The following is a 16,162-nucleotide window of genomic DNA, read 5'->3' on the forward strand; positions in this document are numbered from 1 at the left end:
GAAACATGTCAGATGATGATTGGCAAGATATGTGGAGAATACATTGGACATCCACTAATTCACAGATATGAAGGGAATAATTTGGAAGAATTTAATACGTTTTTTTTTATCACATCTAAGGTTAAAAGTAAATATTTGAATACAAAATTACCATAGTGGCGAGAATGCAGAGTAATTGAAGCAGACAACTCGCATGTATTTTGGAAATGTCATAAATGGTCTTTGTTTTGGGAAAATATATATATAAACATGAAAGCGCTATTGGCATATGACATCCCTATGAATTGCATGATACTTTATCTTTGTCATTTTAATCACATGAAGGAAAATGTACATGCATTTGATAGGTATTTGGTTAAAATATTACTCATAGCTGGCAAGAAAGCAATTACAAGGAAATGGGGCAAGGTAGATCCTCCTACCCAGGAACAGTGGATGGAGAATGTCGAAAGAACTGTGAATAATGGAAAAGTTGACTCACCGTCTGAGATTACAAAAGGCACAGTTTGAAGAAAAATGGGGAAAATGGACTTTATTCAGAACCCAAAACAGCGACAGAAATAAAGCAAAAAAAGAATAACAGAAATAGCAAAGAATGAATGGACTATTAACAATGTGACTCCCAAACAGTGTTGTTGTTATTGTTGTTTATAAATGTTGAAAATATCAATAAAATTTAAAGTAATAAAAAAAGAAGCAGATCTAACATCAGTGACTGTTTTCAAGGGCGGTACGCTGATCCAATATGAAGGGAAACTCCGCCTGCTGGAGATCGCGCAGGTTCCCAAGGCACACGTGGATGAATTTAAGTCGGTTTCAAAGTTTAAGATCTTCAACACCAACAACCTGTGGATCTCGTTGGCTGCGATCAAGAGGCTGCAAGAACAGAAGGCAATGGACCTGGAGATTATAGTCAACCCCAAGGTGAGCAGGAGGAAACATTAATGAGGTGAACTACAATACCTCTTTTGGGTTTTTTGTGCAATCATTCCTGCTGGTTATGATAATGATATATTAATCACTGTCACCTTTATGAACTTGCCATTTTAACTCCAGACAGACAGTCATTTCATTGGTCTGCTCTATTTTGCTGAGCAGGAATCTGGTCCAGGTCTAGTTTATTCATTACATCTCATCTTCATCCTTTGTTTTTAATAGATTTTTAAAACTGTTGGAAGAATCTGAGGCATTTGCAGTGGAGACGAATTTAGAGTAAAAAGCCACTTAGGCCTGTTTTACTGTTATTATGAATAAATAGCTAAGGCACATTAACTCTCAAAGACCTAAACGCCTGCCAGAGGCAAAAGCATCTACTGATCTAAAATGTTAAATAACCTCTGAAGCACTAAACCTGTCAATATATTTAAATAATTAAGGCAAAATGCAGTTTCTGGGTGACACAGCGGTACCGTTGCCTCACAGAAAGAAGGTCCTGGGTTTGATTCCAACCCAGGACCTTTCTGTGTGGCGTTTGCATGTTCTCCCCGTGTTTGTGTGGGTCCTTTCTGCGTACTCCAGCTTCCTCCCACCATCCAAAGACGTGCTAGTAGGTTAAATGGTTGACATAAAATTGCCTATAGGTGTGAATGTGAGAGTGATTGGTTGTTCGTCTCTATACGTCAGCCCTGTGATGAACTGGCGACTCGTCCAGGGTGTACCCCACCGCCATCCATAGGTAGGTGGGATAGGCTCTAGCACCCCCTATGACCCTAGTGAGGATAAAGCAGGTTCAGAAGATGAATGAATGAATGAAAGTGCAGTTTCTCTGTGTTTCAGCTGCAACAAATGTATCTTTTTGGCCATTCAGAGGCTCCATAGAAACATCTGCAACATTGATTCATCAGTTAAACCCATGTAGTGTGATAAATGGTGGTGGTTATAGATGCTTGTTTTTATTTTCAGTTAATGATATCATTGAATTAATGAGTCAGTTCTCTTTATTCTGATATAATAATCTTTGAATTTACTCTGAGCTGTTATGAACATCCACATAATCAGTAAATTAAATACTGGAAAATACAGGATTTTCACTGAAAAATGCTAATTGCAGAGGATAGTACTGTGATAAAAGGCAATAAATCACTTAGGAAAGGTTAAATGTAGAGAAAAATTCATTTGGAAATCGCCTTAAAAATAGCTGTAGGTCTTTGAGGTTGTCACCCTTATGAATGCCTCAGATTTATCAGAAACTCTCCACTTAGATCCCCAACCTAGAGAAAATCAGAATGGCAGTTTTTTCTTTCTTTCTTTACACCTGAATAGTGTTTCTTGTTGACATTTTGAAGGCCACTAAAGTAAAATGACTCATGAATGTTCTGCTGTCTGTCTTAATCCTAAGGGGTGCAATTCAGAAGGAGAATGGCAGCATGTACCGCTGCGTACACCCCTTTAGATTTAGACTTATTCTAACATATAAGGCTTAAAGTGCCAAAAGAAAAAACAACCCCTATGAGCTCAACCAAAAAGCAGATTGCCCTGTAGTCTCACAGAATATCATCCTTCCTCTTTTAGAACGGTTATCCTGTCATGTTAGAAACAGACGCTGTGTAGCAGAGCAGAGAAAGCTGCAGCACTCTCCTTGCCACAGACCACCCCCTCTGAATAAATCATACGCCACTTAAAAAAAATTCAGTCTTGCTCAAGAAAGGCATCATTTTAAAGACTGTTTTGTGTCCCTGCATTTCCTGTCATCCAATGCAGCTTTTTTTTTTTTTTTTTTTTTTTTTTTTTCTTTTGAGCTGTTTGTTGTTGTTTGAGGTTTTGCATAGAAAAGACGAGAACAAAGGAGTTTCAATTCCAATCCAGTTTTCTGGTCACCTCTCTCGTGGCTCATCTGCCCTACTTGGACTCCTGTGTGAGCTCAATGTGTGTGTTTGAGAGGAGCTGTTGTGATTAAAGGAATATGTAATGTGTGTTTGGTAGCAGACAGGGAGAATGTGAATAGACAGGAATATCAACACAGATAACACAAAGATAATGATAAATGTTTTACGTTTCTTTCAAATGTTTCCCTTAAAGGCTACTGTGCTCTGTTAAAAATTTAAAGCCTTCTCATCTTCTCTTCTGCAGAAGACCGTATCGCTTATGAACAACCCAGTGGAAACACTTTGATAGCAAATAGAAGATGACTTATCGCATCTCAGACAAACTCAGTGTTTTCACAGTTTCTAGCAGTTTAATTGTTAAATGACTGTGGGACATTTTTTAAAAATCCTGCCTGATTCTAAATGACTAAATGATTAATGGTGAAATTTTGCTAAAGTGGTATCCTTTTTTGATGTGGATTAGTACAATTAATTTATTTAACCATGCCCTGCAAATAAAATCCTCTATCGCCCTCTAAAGCGTGTTGTGATAGAACTGTTATTTCCATCAAACAGAGTTGACATGATGTTATTTTGGTTCTGTTCACTCTGAGGTGCAACATTGTGCCGCTGCTTCCCCTCCTCAGCACAGAGGCGTTGCCTAAGGGTATGCAAATCTGCAAGCAGTGTAATAAACGCACAGCTGAGCTTTAACACTGATGCCAGCTTCATTTCTGATTATTTGCTTGTACATGAAAGTTTCTGTCCCTCAGCTACAGAACTGCACAGCGTAACATCAGGGATGTTATGTAACTGGTGGTAACTGTGCTGTCACACCTTACATAAGTGTCGTCTCAAAGAGGTGCAACATGGCAGCAAATATGTATGTATGAGTTATACGAGTCTACACTCATTCCAGAGACATCTACATTAAAAGTCTAAAAACTATTTGTAATGAAACCTTAGAAAAAAAATACACACTAATTGATAAATGGTACATAAGATGTTCAATGCCATTTATTCTGGTTATTTAAATGGCATTTGTCATCTTAAACTTTATATCCATCTGTCCTCTGTAGGTTTAAGACACTCATTCACCTCTTTTTCACATGATGATGTAACACCAGCTATTATTTGGAAAGAATATAAGAAACAATGTAATATTCTATGAAGCACAAGAAAGGGCTGAATGGGCTGAATACTGTATTCAGAGAGGATTTTGGGAGATTTTGGTAAAATAGCTAATTGCCATCATTGGATATAACAGGAAAATATAGGACAACAAACTTAGTTTTTGTTTTTTTGTGGGTATTATTTCATAATAAATAAGAACAGCATGAACAGTGTGGTAGCAGTTTTTTATTAAATGTATTGTTTTGCTGTGTTACTATTAGCTCTACTTCACTGTTTGCATTCATTAACCATCTAAGACCTGAACATCCACTGGTGACTAAAAGCATCCACTGATCTAAAATGTTTAATAATGTCTGAACCACTAATCCCATCAATACGTGTAAATAATTCAGCTATAGTGCAGTTTTGCAGCTTTTCAGCAGCATCAGATGTGACCCATTTGGACGTTCAGAGGCTCCATAGGGAACATGGAAACATTGTCATCTTCTACAACATTGATTCACCAATAAAACCAGTATAGTCTGACATATGGCAGTGGTTGCAAATGTTTGTTTTTATGTTAGTTAATGATATATTTTGCAGAAAAACTCACTTTTACTTCAACTTCTTCTTTTTTGATATAATAACCTTTGAATTTATTCGAACATCTACATGATCAGTAAATAAAATAAAGGAAAATATAGGATACCATATTGGCAAAATGCAGAGGATAATATAAATTTTGATAGGAAAGGTTAAATGTAGAGAAAAAATAATTTGCAAGTCACCACAACAATAAATAGTTTCTAGGTCTTAAAAGGGTTAATACACTCATTGAGTTTATTCTAGGTTTTTTTTTTTTTGTCATAATGTATTTTCGCACTATTTAAACACAGCTCCTTGTTCCTCACGTCGTGTCTTTCGTCCTCCATCAGACTCTTGACGGTGGTCAGAACGTCATCCAGCTGGAGACGGCAGTCGGCGCTGCCATCAAGTGTTTCGACAACGCTCTGGGCATCAACGTACCTCGCAGCCGCTTCCTGCCCGTCAAGACCACATCAGACCTACTGCTGGTCATGTCCAACCTGTACAGTCTGGAGGCAGGCTCACTCACCATGAGCCCCAAGAGGGAGTTCCCCACAACACCCCACGTCAAACTGGGCAGCTCCTTCACAAAGGTGAAGGATTGGAATAATACACTTTGCATTTTTAACCCATTAAAAACCAGCATGGTTTAGAAACATTAGGGCACGGGTGTCAAACTCATTTTAGCTCAGGGGCCACATGGAATCCAATATGAGCTCAAGTGGGCCGAACCAGTTAAATAATAACATAATAACCTAAACTCCAAACTTTTCTCTATGTTTCAGAGTGAAAAAAGTAAAAATACAATATGAAAATGTTTATATCCAGTAAAACTATCCTTCTAAAATGTGAATAACATGAATTTTATTTTTTTTTTACAGTAGAACAGTAAAATTTTGAGTTGCCATTATTTATGATAGTATTTTATTGGTTTGACCCACTTGAGATCACAATGGGTTCCATGTGGCCTCTGAACTAGAATTATTTGGACACCTTTGACAGTTAATATCTTAAGTGTAATTTTTGTATTTCACATGGTCCAGATTGGACCCTTTAGCAGACTATATGTGTGATAACCCTGCCTTAGGGGGTTTCTTTGACAGAATTGTTAATTTTCACTATAGTCAACAGTCTTAAAGGAAAAACACTGAATCCTAGCTCCTAATATTAACGTTTTAATTAGTCTGGGTGTCTTTTCTGTCAGTATCTGATATGAATGGAAGTTCATTTTTTAATGCTGAGTCTCCAAAAAGCTAAATCGAAAACGGCATCTCTCTCTGAAATTACCTCTGAGTATTAATTTTCCTTTTCTTCTTTTCTTTTTTTTTTTTTTTTAAATAGTGATGAGGTTTTATTTTAATATTTTTGTTAATCTTAAAGGATGTAGTGGTGGAACAACTCCAGTATGTCTCACACTGTTGACGCTGTTGCATAAATATTCAGCCTCTGTTTGATGCAGTTCTTTATAGCCACTCTAATATTTTTTATTTTTACCATTAAGGTCAAACACATACAAACGCCTGAAAATAACAGGAAAGTAACACAAAACAATGTCTAAAATTAAAAACTCTACATACTTGCCTATATCTTGATACATTATGTGTACATAAATACACATCTACACAACACAGACCTACATATACATGGAGCTGTAGTATTTTTGCTTTGGGTTCAATCTTCTAAACCAGGACTTCTTCACCATATAAACACACGGAAACATCCTTTAATGTGTATTATCTGCAGGTTCAGGAGTATCTGACCCGTTTTGAGAGCATCCCAGACATGTTGGAGCTTGACCACCTCACAGTGTCTGGAGACGTCACCTTCGGGAAAAACGTTTCATTGAAGGTAAACTTGATCACCTGGATTCTGCTTGTCCTCCTTAGTTTTATATCTTTTTCTGTTTCTTGTATCTCCTTTCATTGTCACTTTTCACCATCCAATCCATTTTTTTTTTTTTTTTTGATGCTCTGATTAGATGAACACGCTAACCCACAAACACCATTTCATCATAGACAGTGATGATGTTACAGGATTCTGTTTTAGTGTCCATGTTTATTTTATTTCTGAGGTGTAGAAGAACTTCATAGAAACACTCAGAGCAGCTAGAAGTAGCAGGTATACAGAAAAAAGATGCCAGTGTGATCTAGATTTTCATTCATTCATCGATTTTGTTAAAGGTTATGTCCCTGGTGTCAGATGGTCCTTGTGGATTTATTGCTTTCATTAATTTGTGATGTGAAAATGTCATCCTGACTCCCTCTCTGCCTGTTATTTTTTACGTTTCGATGAATACAACTAGATCCAACGCTCTCCCTCTTTTCAGGGAACCGTCATCATCATCGCAAACCATGGCGATCGGATCGATATACCCGCCGGATCCATGCTGGAAAACAAAATCGTATCCGGCAACCTCCGCATCCTCGACCACTGAGGCCTTTTCCACCCCCCTGCCCCCTCCCCATCATGTGACGCAGTTGGCTTTATCCCATTCATGTGACCTGTTTGTCATGTTTACCCGACATCAACAGATTGTTAAGAGGACGTGGCTTTCCCCTGAAGGCTGCGTGCGATTGCATGTGCAGTGCTTCAACAGTCCCAACATTTGGAGGTTGTGTCATGTAAGAGAGTTGAGTGTGTCTGTAGATGGGATATACTGCCCTCTACAGGTTATTATATGTCATAAAACCACAGAATTTTAACAGTATTAAGAGGCGGTCACCATTTTCACAAACGATAATGTGTTGAGCTTCACAAAAAAAAGAATCTACACAGAGAAAGCTGTTAGAAGAAATCTTCTTTTTTGACTTTGGTTGTGAGTCAAAAAAGAAATGGAACTTAATAATAACAACATTCATATATATTTTAGATGCATAACAGTGTAGGGATACTAACAGGAATAAAGATTTATGAACATGCGTCATCATCATCACCCTCAGCTCTTACAGCACTGCTGATGCAATCACACAGTGTACCTACGAACAGAGGAGAAGTCGAGGCTTTATCACGTTCAGAGGACTTTTTGACATTTATATCTAACATCTCGACATGGTTCCACAATTCAGCCAAGAACAGAACCGAAATAGTTCCTGACAAACGGCCCCTTCTGGAAAAAATCCACTTAGCATAATCGAGCGTCTACCTTTGGATACAACAATATTTCTCCAAAAATGTCGTTGGTGCAGGCTGTTAAAAAATAAGAAAACTGTGCTGCTCAAGTGGCTCATAAAGGAATTATGACATTAAAACAATTCAATAATGTTACTACAGTTTTTTATGTGCAAATAATCTGTGACATATTTTCCAGGTTAATTGTTTTGTCCATAAAACGACTGTGATGATTATTTTCCAGGAGCCCAAGGGGACATTTGTTTCTCTTCAAGAATCCAAAACACAAATATATCCAGTTGGTGGTGATGAAAGCAGTTGTTACAGTCATTTATGAAGCAGTGGACGTGAAGTTTTTGCACTTATTTTGCTGTAAAAAACAAAATAGTTTGATTATTTTTTACTCTAATCTATTGGTGTTTTGCATCAAATCATTTCAGCTTCAAAAAGTGCAAAAACTGAACCCAGAAAACATAAGATCACCTTTGTGGATTTGTGGAACCATGTAGAAAATTAAACTTGATGCTAAAAGTTGACATTATTCCAGAGTAAAGACGACTTTGTGCCACAGATGTGAAACGAACACAATGGAAAAGCCATGTGACGCCTGAAGAACCTCTATGTCTCTGTCCCTGTCAAGACTGTAACCTTCCAATGCCATGGAATTCTACTGTACATGAAAGTGAGTTCATGTTGTCCTGAAGTGAAGCCTGTTTCGTCGAGTCCGGGTACGATGACGTGTGCAGATGAAACAATATCTCTGTTGTGCATTACTTTCCTTTTCATTCACGTGTTGACCTTCATGTTGTTAAAAACCTCAAGCCTCCGATACAGTGTCAAATCTCTCCTGTCCCTCCATCACTCCAAGTACGTGAGCTCCTCAAAACCAGAACAGGAGGTGTTGGTTTTACACACACATACACAAAAACACACAGGTGCAAAAGAGTAGATGTTTTGACCACATGTACACAAAGTTTCAGTGTGAATACTTGAGCTGGAGATGTGTGGACCGGGAGCCTGAAAGCAATAAGTGTTGATCTGTGACAGTGATGAGGTCTCAGTCCAGTTCTGGTTCCTCAGAGCTGAATAAAGTGCAATATGAAACACTGAGCATGTGTCATCTGGTGTGTGTTTAAACTCACACTCATGTCTTCACACGTCAGTGCACACACTCAGAACACAAAGCCAGTCTGGATCAGAGATGGAGGCCTGGTGTCTCTGGTGTGAGACTGGAAAAGGAAAGAAAAATCTGACATAATTTAGTAAAAGATCTACAAGAATCTACAAATTTTATTTTTTTTTATAAATGATGCCTCAGATTAACCCATAAAGACCCAAACACCCACTAGTAACCAAAATCATTTACTGATATATGAAGTTAAATCACTGTTGATCCACTAATTCTATCAATACATGTAAATAATTGGTGTAAAATACAGTTTGTCATTTTTTTGTGGTCATCAGATATGATCCATTTCATAGTTCAGAGGTTCCGTAGTGAACATGGAAACACCGTCATCTTCTACAACATTGATTCACCAGTAAAACCCATGGAGTTTGATCCATGACAGTGGATGGAAACACTTGTTTTATAGATAGATAGATAGATAGATAGATAGATAGATAGATAGATAGATAGATAGATAGATAGATAGATAGACAGGCAGGCTTTATTACAGACTCATGGTCCACAATAAAAAGCAAACAGATAAATACAAACACAATAAAAAACATTTTTAAAAAAAACCCTCTATACTTTCAAGAGGCAGTCGTACCAGTGCTTCCAGAACGGAGATGTGTAACGTACAGCACTATATGAAAGGTTTGTTATTTGTCATTTATGTTCAGTTAATGATAGATTTGACTGAAAAAGTCACTTTTTCTTCTGTTTTGTTTTTTTTAATATATATATATATATAATAACCCTCAACTTTAATTTGAGTGTTTATGAATATCTACTTGATTAATGAATTAAATATAGAAAAATAGAAATATACCTGATACAAAACACAGAGCAGAATATTGGAATAAATGCTGATACATAACTTCAGAAAGACGACAAATTGAGAATTCATTTGGGAACTGCAACAAAAGTAGCACTGGGTCTTCATGGGTTAAATGTGTTAAATCTTACATTCACTAATAAGAGGAACTGGAAAACAAATAAGAAAAGTGCGGGTTAGCTTATGTCTTCAATGTATATGATAAAGTGTTATTACACATTATATATTAGTTTATGTGCATTTTATATAACAGATTTATAAATCTACCACTGTAAAGTGAATGTATTGTAATGTGGAGACTTTAACTCCAATATCTTATTTTCAGGACACAAACACTTCTAATTAAATATTCCATGTTTCATAGATATAGAAATAATAGAAGATAAGGTAATAAAAGCCACCTCACAGTCAAATGTCACTTTTACACTTTATTGTTTAAAGTTGTTACAAAAAAGTGTTTGCTGGAAACATTCTTTGTTTTGCCTCAAAAGCACAAGGAGACTCTGGAGGAGACGAGGAGCCGGTGGAGGATGATGGGATGGACGGACGAGTAAAAACAGGATGACGACGACAGTACAGAGTGAAGCCCTAACCCACATGCTTTCTCCACAGAGAGAGACGGAGCCTCAGAGTCCAATGAAAACACAAGTAGACCAGTAAGGGACACACGACACAAAACTCAAGTCCATGATAGTCTTAGACCGACGAGGTATCCTCATAAGACCTCAGCTCAGTGTGTTCGTGTGTGTGAATGTGACATAGGTGGGGTTTATTTTTCTCCCTGAGGTGGGTCGGTGTGTGTTGCAGTCCGAGCGCTGGGAAGACACTGATGAAAACTGTGTGGAGAACAACTGTGTGGACACAAACACACATACTGAAAGCTTTACACATACAATCATCATGAGCACTTAAATTACAGTCTCTCTCTGACACACACATACACACGACTGATACCTGCAGATTATTTGTGAATTCACACCTCACACAGACCTGAAACAGCGTGACGAGCTGTGTACAATTTGGGAGTAAAGATGTTTCTACAGTGTCAGTGCCTCTTGCCTTTAAGCTCCAAGTGGATGAAGTTGTGAACTTTTACACAATGTGCAAGATATCAGGACCGCCAACTCCCTTTTTCACTGCTTTCTGCAGTTTTTATATCGCTCTAGGGCAGGGGTGGGCAACCTGGGGCTCTTGGGCCCTTTTCCGATGGCTCAATGTGGCTATGGAAATGAATGACACTTATGTTTTGTTTTGTTTTTTTTACACATTTTGCCATTATTGTCACAACCATAAAGTGATTCTGATGTTATGCAGTTGTAAGAATGTAGACTATACTCCAAATGAATTTTTAAAAAAATAGTAGTAGTAGTAGAAGTAGATTACTTCTTAATTCTAAGACACTGAAGCTACTCATCTGTATTCTTCATTGCAAAGAAAGTCTTCACATACCAGTTAGGTTTTGAATGAAAATAGTGACAAATATCCATTTTCTTCAGTTCTGTAATTTCTTTGTGGTTCTGTAAATACACTGAAACTTTCATTCATTCTCAACATAAGGCTAATGACATTCATTTTGTATTCTGTTAATGTAATTATACTTTTCTTTTGTTCAGACAAGGTATAGTCAAGCAGGTAACATCTAAAAACTATACCTTGTCTGAACAAAAGAAAAAAGAAAAGTATAATTATTCTCCACATATTCTGCACAAACTAATCCTAAAGAGCTTCTTAAAACAGCTACAACTTTGAAGAAAGATATAATGATATCTTTTGGCTCCAGACATTTTTTTTTTCTATTTCAGTCCTAAAATGGCTCTTTAGATTGCAAAGGTTGCCGACCCATGTTCTAGAGGTAGAATCAGGTCGAGAACACCTTCATGTTCAGTATAAAAATAAAAAAAAAAAAACGTATTTGCGCTTACAATGAAAAGCCTCATGGGAAACAGATGAAAGTCGGCTCTTATTGGTCATAATTCAGTCCACAGGGAAGTAAACTGACAAACATCTGGCTTTACAGGCGGTTAAACCTCTGTTCTGTCCACTCATGCTTTATGTTATTACATCAACACAGCTGCTTTTTCTGTCTGAAGTTCAAATAATGAGAAAAAATAATGATGGACCAAATCATCAACAGCTCACTCACTGCTACAATATGAGCAAAATGACTATGCAGGAAATTAAATGAGTCTTACATTTTCATTTTCACATTAATTCTTGTAATCTCACAACCTGGAGTGGACATTCTTGTATCCCAATCAAAATTGTCTTATAACGTGGACCCCGTACTCGGTGCTACATTATATTTTTGTTCCTAACCGACACTAATCGTCACATCACATTTGGACTTTGAAAGTGACAGATGTTAGGATTCATAAAAAATAGTCAGAAAAGTCAAAAGAATGACTTCCAGTCTGTAAAAACAGCAGAAAGAGGCAGTCCTGATATCATGTCTTCAGTGTGGAGCTCATTCAGTTTTAACTACTTCACGTAGACGGACACATTCATGACGAGAAACGTTGCATTTTGGATTTAAAACATAAACTCGTCAAACCTGAGTCAAAAGGCTACAGCTGGAATTAAAGACAGGAGGGGCTTCCTGCACGGAGAAAACAAAAAAAAAATATCTGTGTATTTGCATATTTGTATTTCATGATACCTGAAGTAGTGCCGGATATCTGAAATCAAAAGGAAATCGTGATCAACCTGAAATATGAGGCGTAGTTACTGGGTAGAAAACAACAGCGTCTTACAATACTGACGAATATAAAACCCTTCAAGGTCTGCAGTTGTTCAAAGAGTCAGGATGATGTTGTACAATGGTGGATGTGGAGTATTCATACATGTTTTCCCACAGTTTGTGAAGGATTCAGTTGCTGTTACTAAAAACTGGGCCTTTGTGCATAATTTCAGACATATATTATCACAATATTTAGAAACAAATCGGCTCACTGACTGTGATTACATACACATTCATATTCCAACATTATTCCTTACAAGGTAATATTGTGAAGTTGACAAATGCCATGTAACAGCATATATTGTTTCTATATATTCCTTTTCCGAAAGGAGCATTTTCTGGTCATGGCATTTGGGATGTTACAGATCGAGACATAACCTCTGTTTCCACTCAGATGGAGCAAAGATCAAGATCCTCACTGCTAAATGTGCCCCAAGAAAGTCCACATTTATGTTTGGGAAAAGAAACAATACTTTTATAAGCGACAGAGTATCAACAGGATATGAATGACTAATGAAAACACTACTACTAGTTGGGGTACGCTCAACTGAATATCCTATGGAATAACTTACCAGGATTTTGCATTTTCAAGAATTAGGCAAAAAATCTGAATATTTTCTGCAAGTAAATGATGATAAAGTCACATGATTTATATAACGCCATTGTAAAGCTTATTCCATAATAAAACACTGACCAGGTGATATCTTTTCTATTCAGTGAGGTACAGAAATCTGATCTAAATGTCTTTAGCTTGAAGGTGTCATACAAAACACTTCGATGCTGCAAGTATTAAAATGTTGGAAAACTGTGACAGTTAACACTGATGAAAACGCCAGTCATCTCTAGTTTCATCTGTGCAGGTAAACCCCAACTGTGACAGCAGATCAGCAGAACAAACCAAACCGTGCCAACACTGATCCGCTGTGTAATTCATTTGTGTGTGTGTTTGTGTAGTTATCAGCGTGTCATGTGACAGTAGCTACATGGCTGCGGTATCATGCATAACCTGTTATCAGAAAGATTCACTCATCCACACAGAAGGGTTTTCGCTTTAAAGGGCTGGCTGCTTACACAAGATGCCTTGAGGACTCAGTTTCCCATAATGCTTTAGGAGGTTTTCCTTCCAAATCTATTGCTTTAAAATGTGAAAAGGCCATGGTGATGCCTAATGAGAGAGAAGTAAAACCGAACACACGTTATATAAAGCGAAATCACGCCAGGGGTTGGACGGATATAAATACGACAAACAGATCTGAGAGGTGAACATGACGGAAAGACACAGAACGTAATCCTCAGAACACACCTACAACTTTATATCTGAACAATATACTGTATTCTCAAATTAAATGCTAAATAGTATTGAAGATAGGTATATCTGACAGGTAAAGGATGAAGCAATGTTTTCTGGGCCATAAATAAACATCTTTGTTTAAATTAGCTCTAAGAGATGTACACAGATGTATATTGCAACAATAAACATGAATAAAAATCATCTGTTTGCCCTACGGTGTGTTAGTAATTTATGCAAATACTGTTTTTAAAAGTTCTTTCTGAGAAACAACCCCAGCAGTGTTCTTTGTTTGGTTTTTGTGTCTCTGGTTTCACATGAAAATATAGAAATCTTTGTCGTCATTCATGAAAAAGCAATACAAAGGTCACTTAAAAATGAGAGACAAAATGTCCAGAAAAAAAGTTTATATATTAACTGTAGAAGAACTAAAAGTCTGTGGGAGCTACACTTTCTTAATGCAGAGTCAACGTCCAAAATGAAGCGACTCCCCACACTACTCCACCCAGAGGATGCTGGGAGTTTGCTGTCCTCAGTCCAGAGGGCCCTGGAAGATGAGTCTGACGTAGCCCTGTTCTCCCGTCAGCTGCTGGGCGCAGAACGGGCAGGCGGCGTGGAAGGTGTGTGTGCCGTGGGGCAGTGGGATCTGACTCCAAAACGACGCCGTCTTCTCTGAGCAAACGTGGCCACAGGGGTTGAAGGCATGTGTGGGTGGAGCGGCGTCCACATAAAAACCCGCTTCGCAGCCCAGCCACAGCGGCACATAGGGCCCCTTGGCCCTGCACATGGGGCACTCCCTGAGCCGGCCCTCTCGGCCCTCGCGCTCCTCGCGGTGGTTGCCCCAGTTGTGGTAGCCGTGCACATGGCCACAGTGGAGGTAGACCCACGGCTGTTTCTCATCAGGTGTGTCCTTACGCCGCATGGACGGGAAGGCGAGTGTGTTGAAGCCCACGGGACACTGTGGACGGGCCGCATTGATCTCCTGCCTCAGCGCCTCCAGGTGTTTGAGGGTGGGGGTGCGGGACAGGCCCTCAGCTGTTCGCCACAGCAGGGTAGCACCACAGAGGTCAATGAGAGAGCCGTCCACCAGCTCCTGAGACTCAGTCTCCACCTGCGAAAGAGAAACACAGAGGTTCAATGAAGAGGAAAGCTGTAGTTGTGTAGTCGGAGTCTCCACAAGAAAATAAAGTGCTGTACTGTTATTTTGAATAGTTCTGCCATCTGTCAAATTTCATTCTGTGCATGAAATCACAGACATGTTTGTACTTTAGAAATGTGACCATATAATCAAGTTTACATCCTCTGTTTTTTTCTGTGATCCATAAAACAGACAGAATGCACCCCAGTCTTTCATATTAGATTCAGAACATTATAAGAGCCATTATCAGACCAATATGAACAGTCAGTACCAAATCTGTTCCTGGTTGAAAATACTTTAAAATGCATTTTTGGAAATGGATGTCCTAATAAATAATTTTAGATGAAACAAATATAAAAAAAAAATAATCTTGTCATTTTTTAAGTTAATAACCTTTGTAGGGAAACGTTTTAGCTATTGATTTACAACACAGTAGCCATACTGTGCACATAAACTGCAATGGCTGAATGGAAAGGGGATGTGCTGGTAAAGGAGTGTAATACACATCTAAACACTGTAGGTGGCAGTCTAACATATATTGTGATTTGCTGTTCATGGAGGAGGCAGTGGAGTAAACAGCTGGAGGCGAGGTGACATGGGATCAACCGAACAACAACAACAGGAGGGCAGTGTAGAGGGCTGCTGCAAAATTTGGGAAACTACCGTCTAGAAGGAACGTTGTGTTTGAGGTCAGATCAGGCAGTGGGAAAGTCCCATTTTGGATAAACAGAGGACAACAGGAAGGGAGAGAAGACATAATAAGCCCTTTAAAAAAACATGATACAGAGATGACAGGAGGTCAGTCAGACACTGAGATCACTCATGTTAATACTGCCGTCGAGGTCACTGTGTGTCTTGAGGCGAACTCATTTCAACGCTGACTGCATTTCAGTGCTGAGATGAAGTGTCGCTCCAGGTGACACTTCTCAGCCTTCATTAATCCCAGGAAGCCTTGCTGACTCTGTGTGTGTGTGTGTGTGTGTGTGTGTGTGTGTGTGAGTGTGTATGTGTGAGTGTGTATGTGTGTGTGAGGTTTTTTTCGGTGATGCCGTGCTTCATGGGATCCACTGATGCACTGACACATCATGTCACATGTGGGAGCTGCCCAGTGGAACCACAGCCTCATTATCAGCCTCAAAGCAGCTCAACTGGAAACTAACAGGCTCAGAAATGTGTTTAAGGACAACACATCATCATTCACTGTTTTCTGTCATTTGCCTTATATCATTTATGACTTGAAAAACTGTAAGTCTCCATAAATATCCATATTGAGATGTAATGATCTAAACACATTTGGTTAATTAAATCCATGTAAACAACCCAATTTACTCAGTTATTTAATCACGTTGTATCAATCATTCATCAGTACAAAAGCTTTCATTAAAC

The 16,162-nt window shown here is 38.4% G+C and overlaps 2 protein-coding genes across 3 annotated transcripts in view; one reads left to right on the forward strand and one right to left on the reverse strand.

The window, feature by feature from the left end:
- Positions 1-8,720, forward strand: part of ugp2b (UDP-glucose pyrophosphorylase 2b) — a 35,859-nt gene extending 27,139 nt beyond the window's left edge. For both annotated transcript variants that reach the window (XM_030156082.1, XM_030156081.1), the window contains exons 7-10: positions 727-924; positions 4,853-5,095; positions 6,246-6,350; positions 6,829-8,720. In XM_030156082.1, the coding sequence (XP_030011942.1) occupies positions 727-924; positions 4,853-5,095; positions 6,246-6,350; positions 6,829-6,936 (654 nt within the window). In that variant the 3' untranslated portion in view covers positions 6,937-8,720. The remainder of the gene's footprint in view (positions 1-726; positions 925-4,852; positions 5,096-6,245; positions 6,351-6,828) is intronic.
- A 1,305-nt stretch (positions 8,721-10,025) lies between these two features.
- Positions 10,026-16,162, reverse strand: part of peli1b (pellino E3 ubiquitin protein ligase 1b) — a 42,241-nt gene continuing 36,104 nt past the window's right edge. The window contains exon 7 of the mRNA XM_030155688.1: positions 10,026-14,749. Within this exon, the coding sequence (XP_030011548.1) occupies positions 14,171-14,749 (579 nt within the window). The 3' untranslated portion in view covers positions 10,026-14,170. The remainder of the gene's footprint in view (positions 14,750-16,162) is intronic.

The sequence above is a fragment of the Sphaeramia orbicularis genome, chromosome 15 (assembly GCF_902148855.1).
Source record: "Sphaeramia orbicularis chromosome 15, fSphaOr1.1, whole genome shotgun sequence".
NCBI lineage: Eukaryota > Metazoa > Chordata > Actinopteri > Kurtiformes > Apogonidae > Sphaeramia > Sphaeramia orbicularis.